This window comes from Nelusetta ayraudi, unplaced genomic scaffold (assembly GCF_046127955.1).
Source record: "Nelusetta ayraudi isolate G7.1 ecotype Tasmania unplaced genomic scaffold, CSIRO-AGI_Nayr_v1 ptg000058l, whole genome shotgun sequence".
Classification (NCBI taxonomy): domain Eukaryota; kingdom Metazoa; phylum Chordata; class Actinopteri; order Tetraodontiformes; family Monacanthidae; genus Nelusetta; species Nelusetta ayraudi.
Genome location: NW_027466108.1, coordinates 1,097,030 through 1,111,243, shown reverse-complemented (window position 1 = coordinate 1,111,243; position 14,214 = coordinate 1,097,030). Strand labels below are relative to the sequence as shown.

General features: G+C 42.4%; 1 protein-coding gene across 1 annotated transcript; it reads right to left on the bottom strand.

Moving 5' to 3' along the window:
• Window positions 1-369: 369 nt before the first annotated feature.
• On the bottom strand, window positions 370-14,104 carry LOC142897058 (glycerol-3-phosphate acyltransferase 4-like). The gene is made up of 13 exons (XM_076039092.1): window positions 13,606-14,104; window positions 12,252-12,850; window positions 9,270-9,339; window positions 8,879-9,179; window positions 7,084-7,158; window positions 6,878-6,967; window positions 4,967-5,060; window positions 4,751-4,866; window positions 4,538-4,593; window positions 4,363-4,448; window positions 3,638-3,766; window positions 3,432-3,511; window positions 370-1,833 (listed from the first exon to the last, which is right to left on the bottom strand). The coding sequence occupies exons 2-13, from the start codon at window positions 12,417-12,419 to the stop codon at window positions 1,725-1,727; spliced, it is 1,374 nt and encodes a 457-aa protein (XP_075895207.1). The 5' UTR covers window positions 12,420-12,850; window positions 13,606-14,104; the 3' UTR covers window positions 370-1,724.
• Between the last annotated feature and the right edge of the window lie 110 nt (window positions 14,105-14,214).

The following is a 14,214-nucleotide window of genomic DNA, read 5'->3' as shown; positions in this document are numbered from 1 at the left end:
ACAAATACAATTAAAGCAGAGGCCTTTCTGAAAGGAGTGAGGCGTTTACTGTAGCCAGCAAGACGCCTTGGCGCTGCAGAGGAAACAATAAACATCCATGGAAAAAAAAGAAGCAATGCCTGAATGCATAGTCAGCGAGGGAAAAGCTAGCAAATTCATAAAGTTAAAAATAACCCTCCAGCAGAACTTGAAGATGGCTTGGTTTCCACAGGACAATAACTCACCCAGGAAATGTTGCCAGAGGACAGACTGGCCTGCCAAGAAAAACAGAGAAAAGGAAAAAGGCAACAGCAGGGCAGCTGGAACTCGCTATTCTAAGACAATCAAATGAAAAATGCTTTGGATGGGACCACAAGTGAGACACTTGAGTTACAAATGCCCAAATATGAATTTAATGGCATATACATCAACATAACATGTGGCTTTATTTAGCTCTGGGAGAGTAAACCACCCACTCCTTACTCCGCTTGGAGAAAATCAACATGGTCATGAGAAGCAAATAAACAATCCTGGAGTCAAAAGGTAGAATCACATTCTTGAACATTTATTTTGCTGAACATACTGAACATGATCCATCTCCCTGATAACGCAACAAGACGGAGCAAGGGTTTCACTAACAAACCCGTGAAGACTTTCCACTGCTTTCTCTTTTACAAACCGCATAAAAGAGGCCACCAAATTAGGAGACGACGACTAATAAGGATTGACATTAGAAAATGTAGTTTTTAAACTTCACTGCTAAGTTCACTGCACAAGCAGGAAGCAAAAAACAAAACATAAAAAAACATGAGGCATAATTAGAAATGTATTAGTATTGCGTAACAACTAATTGTTATGGCTATACCTTAAATCAGGAAAACTGTTAACATTATCATCTCGTGTTTTAGTCTCTGTCCTAAACAGGGGCAACGCTAGAAATGTATCAAATAAATCCAGTTAATGTTACATTAAAATGAACCGTCTGTGGGCAATTTCCATTTCATGATGTAAAAACTTGCACATTCCACGGAGAGAAAAAAAAACAAACAGTCAACATATTCATAGTAGACCTGCAATGCGACTCTGATGATAACCAAATGTAGTGAGATTGTAGTGAGAGTCAATGTCAAATGCAAGGCATAAAAATACATTATTTTTCCGTTCTTCGGAAAAAAAAAAAACAACAACTTAAAAATGATGTAAGAAAGGCTGACACTTTGCCTTGGACACGTCAGTCATGCAAAAACCCAGACTCAGCTGTAGGTTTTAGCTTTAGGACAAACTAGATTTTATCTACAGTACTTTCTTTTACATCCCAGGTACACTGAAATCTGTAACTTTAAAATAATTTTGAAATAAACATGACCAAAAATAATAATAACAAAAAAATAAAAACACATCAGACAAAGACAGAAAATCGCTAAATCGAATAAAACAAGGTTTTCCCTCTGAAGACTGACCCGAAGGAAGACGTCGCTCCTTTACCGTGTGCACTTTGCTTTCATGCTAATGCAAGCCGAGCTTCAAGTCGAGCTGCTCCAGGAAAGGCCGGTGGACTCCGAGTGACCCGCATCAGCGATGCGAAGTGAACATGCCGGGGTCGAGGCAGTGACCGAGGAAGCCAAATGGAGTGCGGCTGACATCAGAGGAGTCCAGACTTCTAGTAAAGTAAGCTCACAGACTGTTGAGCCAGAGGTGCCCGTCCCGAGCAGGTGTGGGATTCAGTCCACCAGAGCGCAGCTCCCTCAGGAGCGACTGCGGTCTTCCTGGGTGCCCACCAGCATTTTGCTGTACAGCTTCTGCTGCTCCTCTTTAAAGGTATCTTTTACCTTGCCTCGTTTCAGTCCTCCGTCCCTGCAAAAGATTGCAAAATGGGTTACGCTCCGATGATAATGTACTGCTGATACACTTCTTTGAGATTAGTAAACTGCCTATCTGAGTTGCAGGTCTCTCTCACGTATACTAAACATGGGTGTTGGCGTTCTCTTCGTTTACCTAATAAAAAAAAAAGGGCGCAGCACAGAAAGTTTAGACTAGACTAACAGAAAGTTAGACCAACACCCCAATTGTGGAATTGGACATCACATCCTTACTATGCAACTCAATCTGACCCAAAGTGAACTGGATAATTTGGGTTCCTTCACCCATTTATCAATTTTACATTTAAAAAAAGATAAAGACAAAACAAAAAAAAAAGAATAAAATAAAAACATAATAGCGCAGCACGCTTTTCTCAGTTTTTCAGTTTAGTCTTGACTGACTTTTACAACAGTGTTGTGTAACACTGTGTGCATAGTGGCTTAGCAGTGGTCTGCTCACAAAATCTGACTGGCCACTTGAATTTGATTATTTGTCCAAGGCTGATTGTAACACTCATAATTAGCGACTCCTTTTGCAATTACATCAGCGTCACAGTATTTTTTTTTTCTCAGTTGTTTTTCAGACGACATTAATGATGACTGATTACTAAGTGTGTGCACTGCAATTAACAACTCGTACATTTTTAATCTCAAAAGCTCTGACCTGACCTGAGTAACAGATTGGGTCACTTTGGCTCAAATTTGAATGTGGTCTGATCCAACACTTTGAATGCCGCTATTTACTACGAGCACAAAATGATTGACTGATAGTGATAAGGCAGAGAATCAGAGGGGCTCAATGGCCTGAAAAAGGGAGAAAACGAGTGACGCCTGCTGCAAATCAACACTTCACCAGGGAGGACCTGAAGTAGAGCAATAGCAGCCCCATGGTGTGTTCAATGGAGTGCCATACCCAGACTTTGTTTGACCAGTATTAAAGAGGTAGTTAGAAAAAAATATTATCATTACCAACGGCTGTATTTGCTTTACTATGTTACGTCAAAATTGTCCCCAGATGACACTTGAGCTTCTGGCTGTGGACTCTCCTCTAACGCTGATGTGCGTTTATCCTACGGTCTGGGTGACACTGTGGGTCAGCTCACAGCAAGAAGGTTGCAAGTAAGATTCCCAGGACATTTCTTTGCAGAGTTTGATATTCTTTGTGTCTGTGTTTTCTACGGATACCCCAGCTTCCTCCCAAAGACATGCACCATTGGCAATTTTGTAACTCAAAAATGTCTGCAGGTGTGAACGTGCAGCCACTAAATGGGTGTACCCCACATTTGCCCTGAGACGGCTGGGATAAACTCCAGCACCCTGCAACACCGAGTGCAAGATAGGCAGTGACAGAAGATGGATGGAAAAGGTGTTGAACCGTAAGGCGTGCAAAGTGTAATAAATTCACTTTCTGTTGACCTAACCCTTCAGCGGCTATTGTCTTGGCCTTTTTATTGCACCAAAATCAAGACCGACTATGTCTCCTAAAAAGTGAGAAGGCGTCTATTTTTCATGCTCAACTATGTAGCATGAAATAATAATAATAGTCATTGTGTCGACACTCAAGGTAAAAGCGTGGAAAATTGGATAACGTACCACAGGAGGTCCACCAGTCCGCCTTGCCTGGCGATGGCTGACTTCACACGATTGGCAAACTGCACGGCGTCCTCGCCTTCCTGTTGACAAGGAGTGACTCAACGTTAACTGTGGTAACCGTTTAGCTTGACAGAGTCTTAACAAGCTCCAGTTTGCAGGTGAACGAATTCACTGTTCTATTCACTGAAGTGACCGTGGGGTCCCACCTCTCGACTCATGGGGGGAAGATACCACACGCTGCACACAATAGCCCAGCTGCTCATCATACGCAACAGGTAGTTGACCATGCCATACTTGCTGCTGTTCCAGAAGGCATCTCCGAAGCGGGGATCGTACTGGGAAAATCAGACACGCCAGAATAACAAAAATACCGTTACCCTCGATTTAACTGACACAAAGCCGGGGGGAAAAAACGATGCAATTACAAACAGCGTATATTGTGAAATAAGACCCATAAATGGAGTCCTTTTTAAGCTAGGTTTTTATTTTCACTTTACCAAGAAAGAAATACATACGCAGGCGTTTGCAGAAGTAACAAGGGGAATAAAGCCTGCGCCTGGCTAGTGTCCAATCACAAAAACATTAAAGGACAAAGTAGGAGTCAGGCTGCCTGGACAATGGAAAATCAGAGGCTGTTTCATGTCCACATCATCCCATAAACTTGTCTACGGTTCATCATCCTGGATCATGCTGTTTCACTAGATGGGTGGAACTGTTTTTCCAAGGCAGCAGAGCATACAACTCCACGAGGAAAAGGAAGACACTATTTATATTAGTGAGGCCAAATTCCAAAATAGCGTTTAACTATGAGCAAGGTGTCATCTTTTATTCAAATTCCCCTGTAATGTTCTTATTAAAATTATGTATTTTATTTCTTTAGACTGACTGTTGCAAAGGTGATTCCTGAACGAGCACAACACTTTGGTCTTACCTTAATGGCCACGGGGTAGACTGTAGCACCAATCTCAAAACTGCCCTTCTTAAACATCATCACGGACGTGTTGTTAATGCAGGTACCTGCAGGTTGACAGAGGAAAGAATGCAGAGTTGTCAATGTCAAACAATGCCACTGTGAGACAGTGACACATCAGATCCTCGACACTCACCTTCAGGAAAAATGAGAATGGGCAGCTTGGATTTATCTTCAACATGGTCACTCAATCTGCAAATTAAGAAATATTCACATCCATTGAATGAATGACATTCAATGAATTCAATGAAACGCAAAGAATTAAATAGTATATGGTGAAATGTTCATAATTGCGTCTTGACTGTACGACAAAACTCAACAGCATGCAGTGACACACTTGTAATAATACCTTTTGGCCACTAGATGTCTGTCTTTAACTTCTGAGCGTTCAAACCAGACATGAGGACAGGCCTTGACCATCGATCGCTGAATGACACCCATCAAGCCGCCGTGAATCTGGCCAACCTGAACCGACAAAACACACAGAAAACATTTAACGACTTTCTTCCGAAACAGCAACTAAATAGACTGAGATGTGCTTGATCACTGCCGCTGGTGTAAATACCATTGCGTAGCAGCCGTCACTGGCCAAGATGATGACGTCGATGGGTGATGTGTGGTTGGCGACGCAGATTCCGCCATTCTTGGGTTTGTTTTCACTGATAAATATTTAGAAGCAAATGGTGTAAATCTGCACCGCTGACAATGTAAACTGAGGAGGAGGAAACCATAAACTACTTTTCAGTGAAGTGCGGCAGAAACACAATTGTGCGATACAATTTGGCACAAGAAAGCAAATACAATGTGCTACATGCTGTTACTTCTTCACATTGGACACGTCAAAGGTTTGTCGCCTCAAACTTTCAAGTCACAGCGTCCTGATCCTGAACTCCTGGGACCGTGTTGCTTTCGCTGTTGTTCCCTTCACAGCAAAACTGATTTGCATGTTTAAATTGAGACGTGTTTTCACATCGAACGCCCTTCCTGACACAACCCTCCAGCCACTCGGGGGAGGGCCCGCCGAAGGCTGCATTTTTTGGTGTGACCAGGCTAGGGGAATGTGGACACCACGGTCACCCCAGTAATTCCACAGATAGAGTAACCGCCTTAACTTAGGCAGCTTTTAACATGTCAACTGTGGCTATACGGACTATATTCAGCTCTGCTCCGGCGACCCATTTTTGATTCATACTTCACGTCGGCACTTATGTCTTTCAGAGTGAACATGAAAGTAGACAGTTCCTTCCGCCCCGAGCTCTTTCATGCCGGCACTCTTGGTTGTCACATTTCAACTCGGTAACACACCGTGATATCTGTTCTCTAAAGATAACCTATCCCACATTATGTAACCTCACAAAGACCCCCCGCTCCTTTTATGGCGAGACGACTGCGCCGGATCATGTTGCGGAAAGCAGAATAATGGGAGCATGACGATCATTTCGGGGTTTTTTTATATTGTAGTTTTAAGTGTAAAAAGTTAAGAAACCAAAAAGCTGATCGTTATTTTAAATTCACATTTAACGACAAGCTCAGCAAAGAAAGGCGTCAGTTTGACAAGGCCTCAACCTTAAACTGTGTGTGCAAGATTTAGCAGCATCAAGAAGCCTATTGCAAAACATTAAACTCTGTTTTCTTATGTGTCTATGTCTCTCACATCTTTCTTATAGGAGCTGTAATGTCAAGGTAAAAAACACAAAACGCTGAACAAATGAATATACTTATTAGCGATATCAAAACCCAACATTTTCTTTCAACCTATTATATTAATTTCATGCCAGCAGACCGCAGATACACTGGATTAGCAAATACTGATAAGTGAACGCCTTTCATTATACAGCCGCTGTGTGGTGTGGTCGTCAAATGCCTCATCTGTTTGTTTGGTGTTCAAGCTGCTGATTTTGTGTCCACGCTGACATTCTGTTATCAAATGAACATAGACAACAACAGTGAGTGCATGCTTTTATGCTTGTTTTGATGCATTTGAAAATCTGCATAAACCTGTGTTTAACACGAGCGTTTAATTCATGGATATGGTTTTATGAGAAAAACGTGTGGAAAAATATGATCCTCCTTTAATTATCTGTGCCTGTTTAAAGTTTTTAAAGATGAAAGTATATTGATTTATAAATTTATTCATTTAAACATTAAATACCTCTTCTTTGTAGAGTATTTGATTAAATGTAGTTTTAAGAGGATGAGTCATAAGCTTGTGTTCTAACTGCCAGTCAGTGTGCAATTGTCCTTTCAAACAGGTCTGAAAGCTTTAAACCGTTGACCAAATATTGCGCCTGAAATTTGTGTGACCTCATTAACATTAGTCAAACACATTGTCTAACCGGCTGTTCATCAGCTGCACTGTCCCAGAAGTTTTTCTCTCTCACGCATCCTGTTTGTATCGGAAACACCCAGGAAACTTAGTAAAAAAAAATATCTGTTGCTTAATACTGTGTTTCAAGAGACAAAACCCAATGCTTACCTATCGTGGTAGGTTATAATTGCAGTCAGAGCTCTCACACATATTCTGTAGCACATCAGATGGACTTTTTGACTCAAGAAGTTTTTCATTCTGCAAGATGACAACGACAGAACCTGTTACTGTGTGTCTTATACATTCATATATGGTCCTCTACACATTGTTTTTTTTGTTTGTTAATGGGCTCAGCCGTCAACATGTAGCCTTACCTTCCATTTGGCAGCAGCCCAACCAGAGAGGTGAGGAACACAAGGAGGCCCACACCCGTGAAGGCAAGAGTTACCCTGATGGCAACACAGAGAAGAATCAATGACATGGAATTCATTGACATCAAACACAATTATGCAATTAAATACCATGTGCTGTAACAAAATAACTGGGCTGGATATTATTGAAAAATTAGTTTGAAACGATTCAATACCTTTGTTTCAATACCTGTTTCAGAACGATACTTTTTTTTTTTTACACCAAATATTTTAAAACCAATTTGAACAACAACAAAAACATTACAGCACCATGTTTTTATTTTCCATTCCATCAGTCCTACTGTTACATGCAAGAGAAGAAATCTAAGACAAGAAAATAAGTTGACCAGTTAATTCTGTCCTCAACACGCTTCTTCATTAAAGTATTAAGTTCCTCCTCGATGACCTATGACAGACTTCAGAACCTGAAGTCGGGCAAACAAGGACACAACAGGTTGACTTAATCTGGATAAACCAATACTGCAGGGACATACAAGGTGCAGCCATACTAATTAAAGAGAAGACAAAGGAGGTGGAAGCTATGTCGGTCACACGAGACTCAAAACGGCACATCAGCCCAGCCGCTGATGATAAGACAATCAATCAAAGCACCCAGGAAACTGAAATGGAGATAGCGGGTGCGTGTGCGTGTGCGTGTGCGTGTGCATGTGCGTGTGCGTGTGCGTGTGCGCGTGGCGGCGGCCTGATTTGGCTCCCCACTGGCAAATGAAAATGAGCCAGCCAGGCTTAGAAATGAGTCAGTGTCCCAGTGTCGCGATAAGCTGACCCTGCAGGAGGAGCTCCCTTTTTAACTGAGTGCAAGTGCCAACACTTAATGTTTGACTCAAAGCCCTTGCAGCAGACCTTCTCCCAAACCCGTGCACATAATCATGTAATCATTCTTCATGCTGGCCCTATTTCAATTACTACTTCCAATCCTTTACCCTGTATTTCACGTCATCTTTTGTCGGCACTACCAGAACACTGCTAGTCTCTGAGTGCTTTAGGTACCATGTAGACATTACCAGGACCACTCTTACATTCAGAACAAGGCACATCAGACGGCACTTTTCTTGTATTTTATATCTATATTCCAGCCAGATTCACACAAACAAACGGAAAATTTTTTTTTTTTTTATTGTAAATAAGATAAAAGAAGTCAACTAAATTCTGGTGCACTTGTAGTTTCTGCACTCTGGATGTGTTGAGCGGGACGTCGTCTGGCTGAAACATCCAGCTGGATGGAACATTTTATATGCAGCATGTGGGTTAATGTTGCTGGCTGCACTAATATAAAATGCACTTGAGGACTTCAGTATATCACAATTGCACGAGGTGTCCAAAAACTTTTCCATCACTGTATGATAACCCGTTTTATGTTGGGGTTTTCGATTGGCCAACACGTCTTGTGCTTAAAATTACATCACCAAATGTTGGTTTGGCATACATGTGACATCACTGGTTGCATGTGGACAAGACTGTTTGGAAATCTACTGTTGGTGTGCACGGCTCTCAAGACACAAAAACCAGTGTCATTGCGAAAATGTCCACATAATTGTGGACACAACTTATTCTGCTGAGCAACAACTCATTCAATATGAGGGAATGTCACGCTGCATTTTGTCAAAATCTAATTTTAGATTTAAAAACTTGATGTCAGAGGGGCCCAGATTCCAGCTCTTCTCGACATATCATTCATTGACTGTTTGTTTTCTGTACAACCGCTCACTCTCTAAGCATATAATAGTGTCGGTGGTACCTGAGAGGAAGCAGGACGCCGTAGCGGATCAGCACGCCCATCCCCCACAGGACAGTCAACCTCAGGCTGATGTACTGGAAGTTGTTGTTGCTGCGGGTCAACAGGTTCCATGACTCCAGCTCCTCGGCACTGAAGCGCTTGGTCACCTCATCGTCCATGATGCTCTCCACTCCCCGGCGGGCAAAGTAGAAGATGTCAGACATCTCAAACTCAGTGGAGGAGTCCAGGTCTCGGTTGCTGCCACTCCGTCGGATTTCCTTGATCTCCTCCTCTAAAGAGGTGTCCTCTCTGGCGATGATGGCTGGAGCAGTCCAGAGAGGCAAGAGTACTTAAACAATACAGTCAGTGGCATGTTCTCTACTTAGATATGCTGAGGAGAAAAACACCTTACCGTTTGAATATGGTTTGTGTAAGGTATGATTATTTTCCTTTGCTCCTCTCTCTATCCTCAGTGTGGCCCACTGTAAACAGAACAAATGGAAAATACCGTTGAGCGACAAATTTAGATGTTTTCCATATAGATTCTGGATGCATTCATTGAACTCGACACAGCAGACAGACCAGTTACATGACTCGCATGTCCACCTTGAAAAAACCCAATCAAGAAAAGGGGAGACAGGCCCCTTGAAAGTATCCTCAGCTGAGCCATATGTTTATTATAACTTGGTCAATCTTTCTGATTGTGACTGCGATTGGTGAGGGTTTAGGCTGGTAACAGCAACAGGCTTCATTCCCTCTGCACTGTGTGTACCGAGCCACAACACACAGCAGTTTTTCACTATGGTCTGGCCAATGACTGTGAGGAGAAGAGGCTTTTTTTTTCTTTTCTTTTCTTTTTTTTTTTTTTTTTAAAAAAAAGCACCCTGCACAGTTCTGATAAAATTCTAACTACCATTGTTTACACGCCTCAAGATAGCTTCCTGTTTTGCAATGACCAAAACCCTGAATGTAGCAACAGTCGATTGTCTTTGGAAAGGAACGTGGTTTGTCCAGTCATATTCTGGAGAAAATCAAGGATGTTACCAATTAATTGATTATCGATTAATTGACGATTAAGAATTGAATCGACTAGATTAAATTAATCGCAATTAATTGAATTTTTTTTTTTATGCAGGTAGTTCATATCATTATAGCAGTGTAGTGGCAGGAAAGAGCAATTCACCTGTAGATACTGCGATGGTCATAATTTACCGGGAACAAGTTCCTTTAAAACAACTTTTTTTTGAAAGAAAAAAAAAAAGTGACCCATTAGAGGACAACTTCAGAAGTTCAGAAGTAGAAGAACTTCAGAATTCAGAGGACAAATGTTTATGGTGTTTTTACTGTTCTCTAATGTAAAAATGGGTTTACATTGGACCCTCAACATTAATCAAGGGTTAAATAATGTGTTCCTTGCACATTTCTCATTGTAAAATTCAGGTGCTCAGGAAAAATTGCTGCTGATCAATCAATCGCTAATCGATTGATAAGGTCAATCAACTAACGATTAATGAATTCATCGATAATTTGCAACCCTCGAGAAAATATGAAAGTGTGAGTTTTCATGTTGGATCTACAAGAATTCAGACTTAAAACATCTGCAATGGAGCTGCAGGCTAGAATCTCTGGTGCCATGCAGGAAGTTCTTCACGGTGAGCGAGTGCACAGCTTCAAAAATCAGGAAAGAGCAGTCCCTCCCCCTGCCCCATCGTATAGAATGTACACTCTGCAGGATTTAACGAAAGCAGACATGTCTAGCGAGAGCCAAGAAAAGGACGCAATGTTCTAGCAGGAGGACAGGCAGGGCTGCTTCAGGGAAACGCTGTGTAAACTCCTCCTGGCCATGTCCAGTATAGGCAGCAGTCATTAGGAGTTTTGCCTGCAAGACATACTGCGTGATCTACATTTGACTGTTTCATGATTGCCATCTGCCCTGCAGTGCAGCGGCCCCACGGTGCACTGGGCATTGTTTGGCCTTGCCTTTATTGGTCAAACTACCTTTCAAGTTGTGACAAGCTGCACCCGTGAGTCAGCTGGGTGGAGTAGAGAGGATGATGCTGGCTTAGTTGTTGTATAGTGGCTCAGCAACTTCAGGTCACTATTACTGGTCCTGTATTACATAATGTGGGCGCGGGTCATCTACAATAATACCTTTGAAATTGGGTCAGTAGACAATGTGATTTCCGTTCCTAAAGACCATTCTGTTGTCAGGAAGGCTTTTGTGACCTTAGTTTTCCTCCGTTTAATACTTAGAACTTGCTCACTTTATGTGCGTAATTTGTTTTATTCATCGACCCTTCATCACAATCTGTATTCTCTGCTTTATGCAATCAAAACAACACTTATGATGATGATGATGATGATGATGATGATGATGATGATAGTTAACAACAATGTCATGTCAACAAAACTTTGTCCAGACCGATCAAATGAGCAATGTCAGTTGCATAAATCTTCTGAGTCTACACTTCTTTCTCCTGGAGTTAAAAAAACAAAACAAAAAAAACACTTTTTAAATCACTAAAGTTCGATTAGTTTCTGGCAGCGATGCTGCCCTGCAGTGACTTGAAAGGTCTAGACTAGAAAGTTGTGTAAATGCACAACAAGGCCCTCGCAGAGATGTCTTTGCTCTGTTCTCGTCTCAGATAGGGGAAGAGCGCAACCTGGCAAGTAATATTATTACAGGCCGGAAGAGCCACATCTCAGGCGGCAGCCGCTGACAGCGTGTGCACCGCTGTGTTCGCCAGTTACATAATAAGGGAAAAATAGCTCTGTGCCTGCGATGTTGATCTGTGCTCTCTGCCCGGATACTATTGAGACGGACCAGTCAGAGGCAGTAACGAGGGAAAAAATTAATCGGTATCTTCCTGTGTCTGAGAAAAACCAGGACACCCCTTTGGACATCCATGTGTAATATGCTAGCAGACGTGCAAGATATCCTCAGCTGGAGCTGAAGCCCAGACAATGCTGGTTTGCAGGATTGATTCTATATTTTGTAAACTGTCACAATACTCATGTAGTACGTACGCAAAGCCAGAAAAAGAACACTCAGTTGCTGTTCTTAGAAAAGCAACTTAATTCATTGTATTCAACTTTTTAAGACTGAGCACAAACAACTTTTGCCCATTAAAAGAGTTGGAAAAACACAAGAGCAAATAAACGACACCCTTATACAATATCATGTTTGCTCAACAGCAGGATGCTGGCAGAAAACACGTCATTAGACACTGTTAACCAAACCGGAGCTGAGAACACTATTTACAACATTAATTTATTCTTGTCTTGTCAATTTCTAAATTAAAATAAAAATAAAAATAACTTCTAAGCATGTTTTCTTTTCCGGTCACACTTTCTTTTGACACAAAGGAAGTTTACAGCACAAAAAGGCTCTTACCTCAAAGACCTTTAATAGGCTTTTCATGTACAGACGCCGGATGCCGAAGGACACCCCGAAGATGGCAGGCACGATGATGAAGACCAGCAGCAGGGTGAACCACACCGTGAAGGAGATGCCCAGCAGGATGCACAGCAAGTTGTCAAAAGGGTTGAAGAAGAGCTCCATCTTGAAGTTGACGGTATCAACTTTTTCAAAATTCGTAAGAAATCGCAGACATCCCCTGGCCACAAATGGCCTTTAAGTCTTGTCAAAGTAGGAGCTTCATGAAGCTATTTCAAAGGATGGACCCTCTCATCACACAGGAACTACGTTTATCACAAGAGACCATCTCGGGGCCTCCGTCTCGTGTAGAGTCACTGATAGTCATTATTCACTGATGCAGTTTGCCTCCAAAACGCAGCAGCCACTCCACGAGAGAGCGAGGAGCCTTCGACCGCGACCAAACAATGGCACGATCCTTCCTGCAGATGTCCTTTGTTATTCGAGCAAAACCCCACCTCCCCGAGGGTGCGAGCGATGTCAACAATGAAGCGAAAACAGCGGGCACAGCAGGTGGTGCTCTGGTTCGAGGGGCACGTCCAGGGTTTCCCGTAGAACTGCAAAAGACGGAACAATCACACGCTCAGAGGGATCGATGTGACTGTAACACTTCGTTACGCGGAACACGAAACGTTTCCCGTTGGCAACGGCCAGAGTCTAATTTTTAAAAGGTCTTCGCCAAGGTTTGTGCTGCGTTCGCTGTTGAGAGAAAACACCGGTGTGTACGACCATTATCGTGCAGACCAAACACGTCGCTTTCGTTGAAAAGCGAGATAAGGCTACGTCAAGGCTAACATTACAGCTACCAGCAGCCACGGTGCTGATAAGACTGGAGGCCGTCTCTTCTCATCCGCTCTGGTGATGCGGCGAACAAGCGGCTCCATCCCACACTGACTTAGCTTAGCTCGTCGTCACGGAACACATTTAGGGTAGATTATTTATCAGCCTTTAAAGCATAACATTTACATTTATCGATTAACGGGACACAAACCTGACAATTGGTCGTGAAACCAAGCCGTCAGCGGGCTGTTTAGTAAGTTATCTTAATGCTTCCGAGCTAGCGGTTATGCTAACATTAAAATATGTGTGCCGGTGGTTTGCTGCAGCTAGCGCCGCTGTACGAGCACCCCGTCACAGTCCCAAATTACCAGCCGTGAGATTCAAAGCTCAGCACCTTTGAGTAAACTTGGAATTTTATGAGCTCCGAATAATTTTGTTGTGCAAAAAAAGTTGACGTTCACGCAGATAAACGCTTTTACTTTTTCTTTTCGTTCTTTCTTTCTTTCTTTCTTTCTTTCTTTTTTAAACGTACCTGGTATCTGCACAACAAGGTTTCTTTGGAGACACGCTGTAGTCCGTTGCTGGCAGGCTACGCATCTGAAACATGGGCTTGGAACGTCTAGACTCCAGGTGGTGTTATGACAAGTTGTGTACACCGAGCGAACAGGCGAACGACGGGCGCTTTTCGTGTTCACAATTCTGAGCCAGACGTCAGAATTGAATCATGGAAATTCCAGACGGCATCAATATGAAAGGTCCACAAGCGAAGGCAGAGTAACATAATTTGCCAACACCGACTTGTTCTCCAGGCAATGTCTTCTCGCTGCTCGTTCGCTCGCCAGACTTGCACGCTCTAATTTCCGGCAGGCGCACAGAACTCAATGTAACACCGGTCCTACTGTACACGGCGCACCACACTCAAACTGCTTTCGCCTGACACCTGCTGGATAAAAGTGAAAACTGCACAATTTAAAAGTTTCGACTGAACTTGACACGTAAAGACGCAATTGTTATTCACACTGGAAACTAACAAATGTGCGGAAATTGGTACTGTGTGAAATATTTGTCAACCTAAGCATTAAATATGATTTTTCACAATTGCAAAGATACATCTTTTGAAACTGTAAACCTTGTAACCACA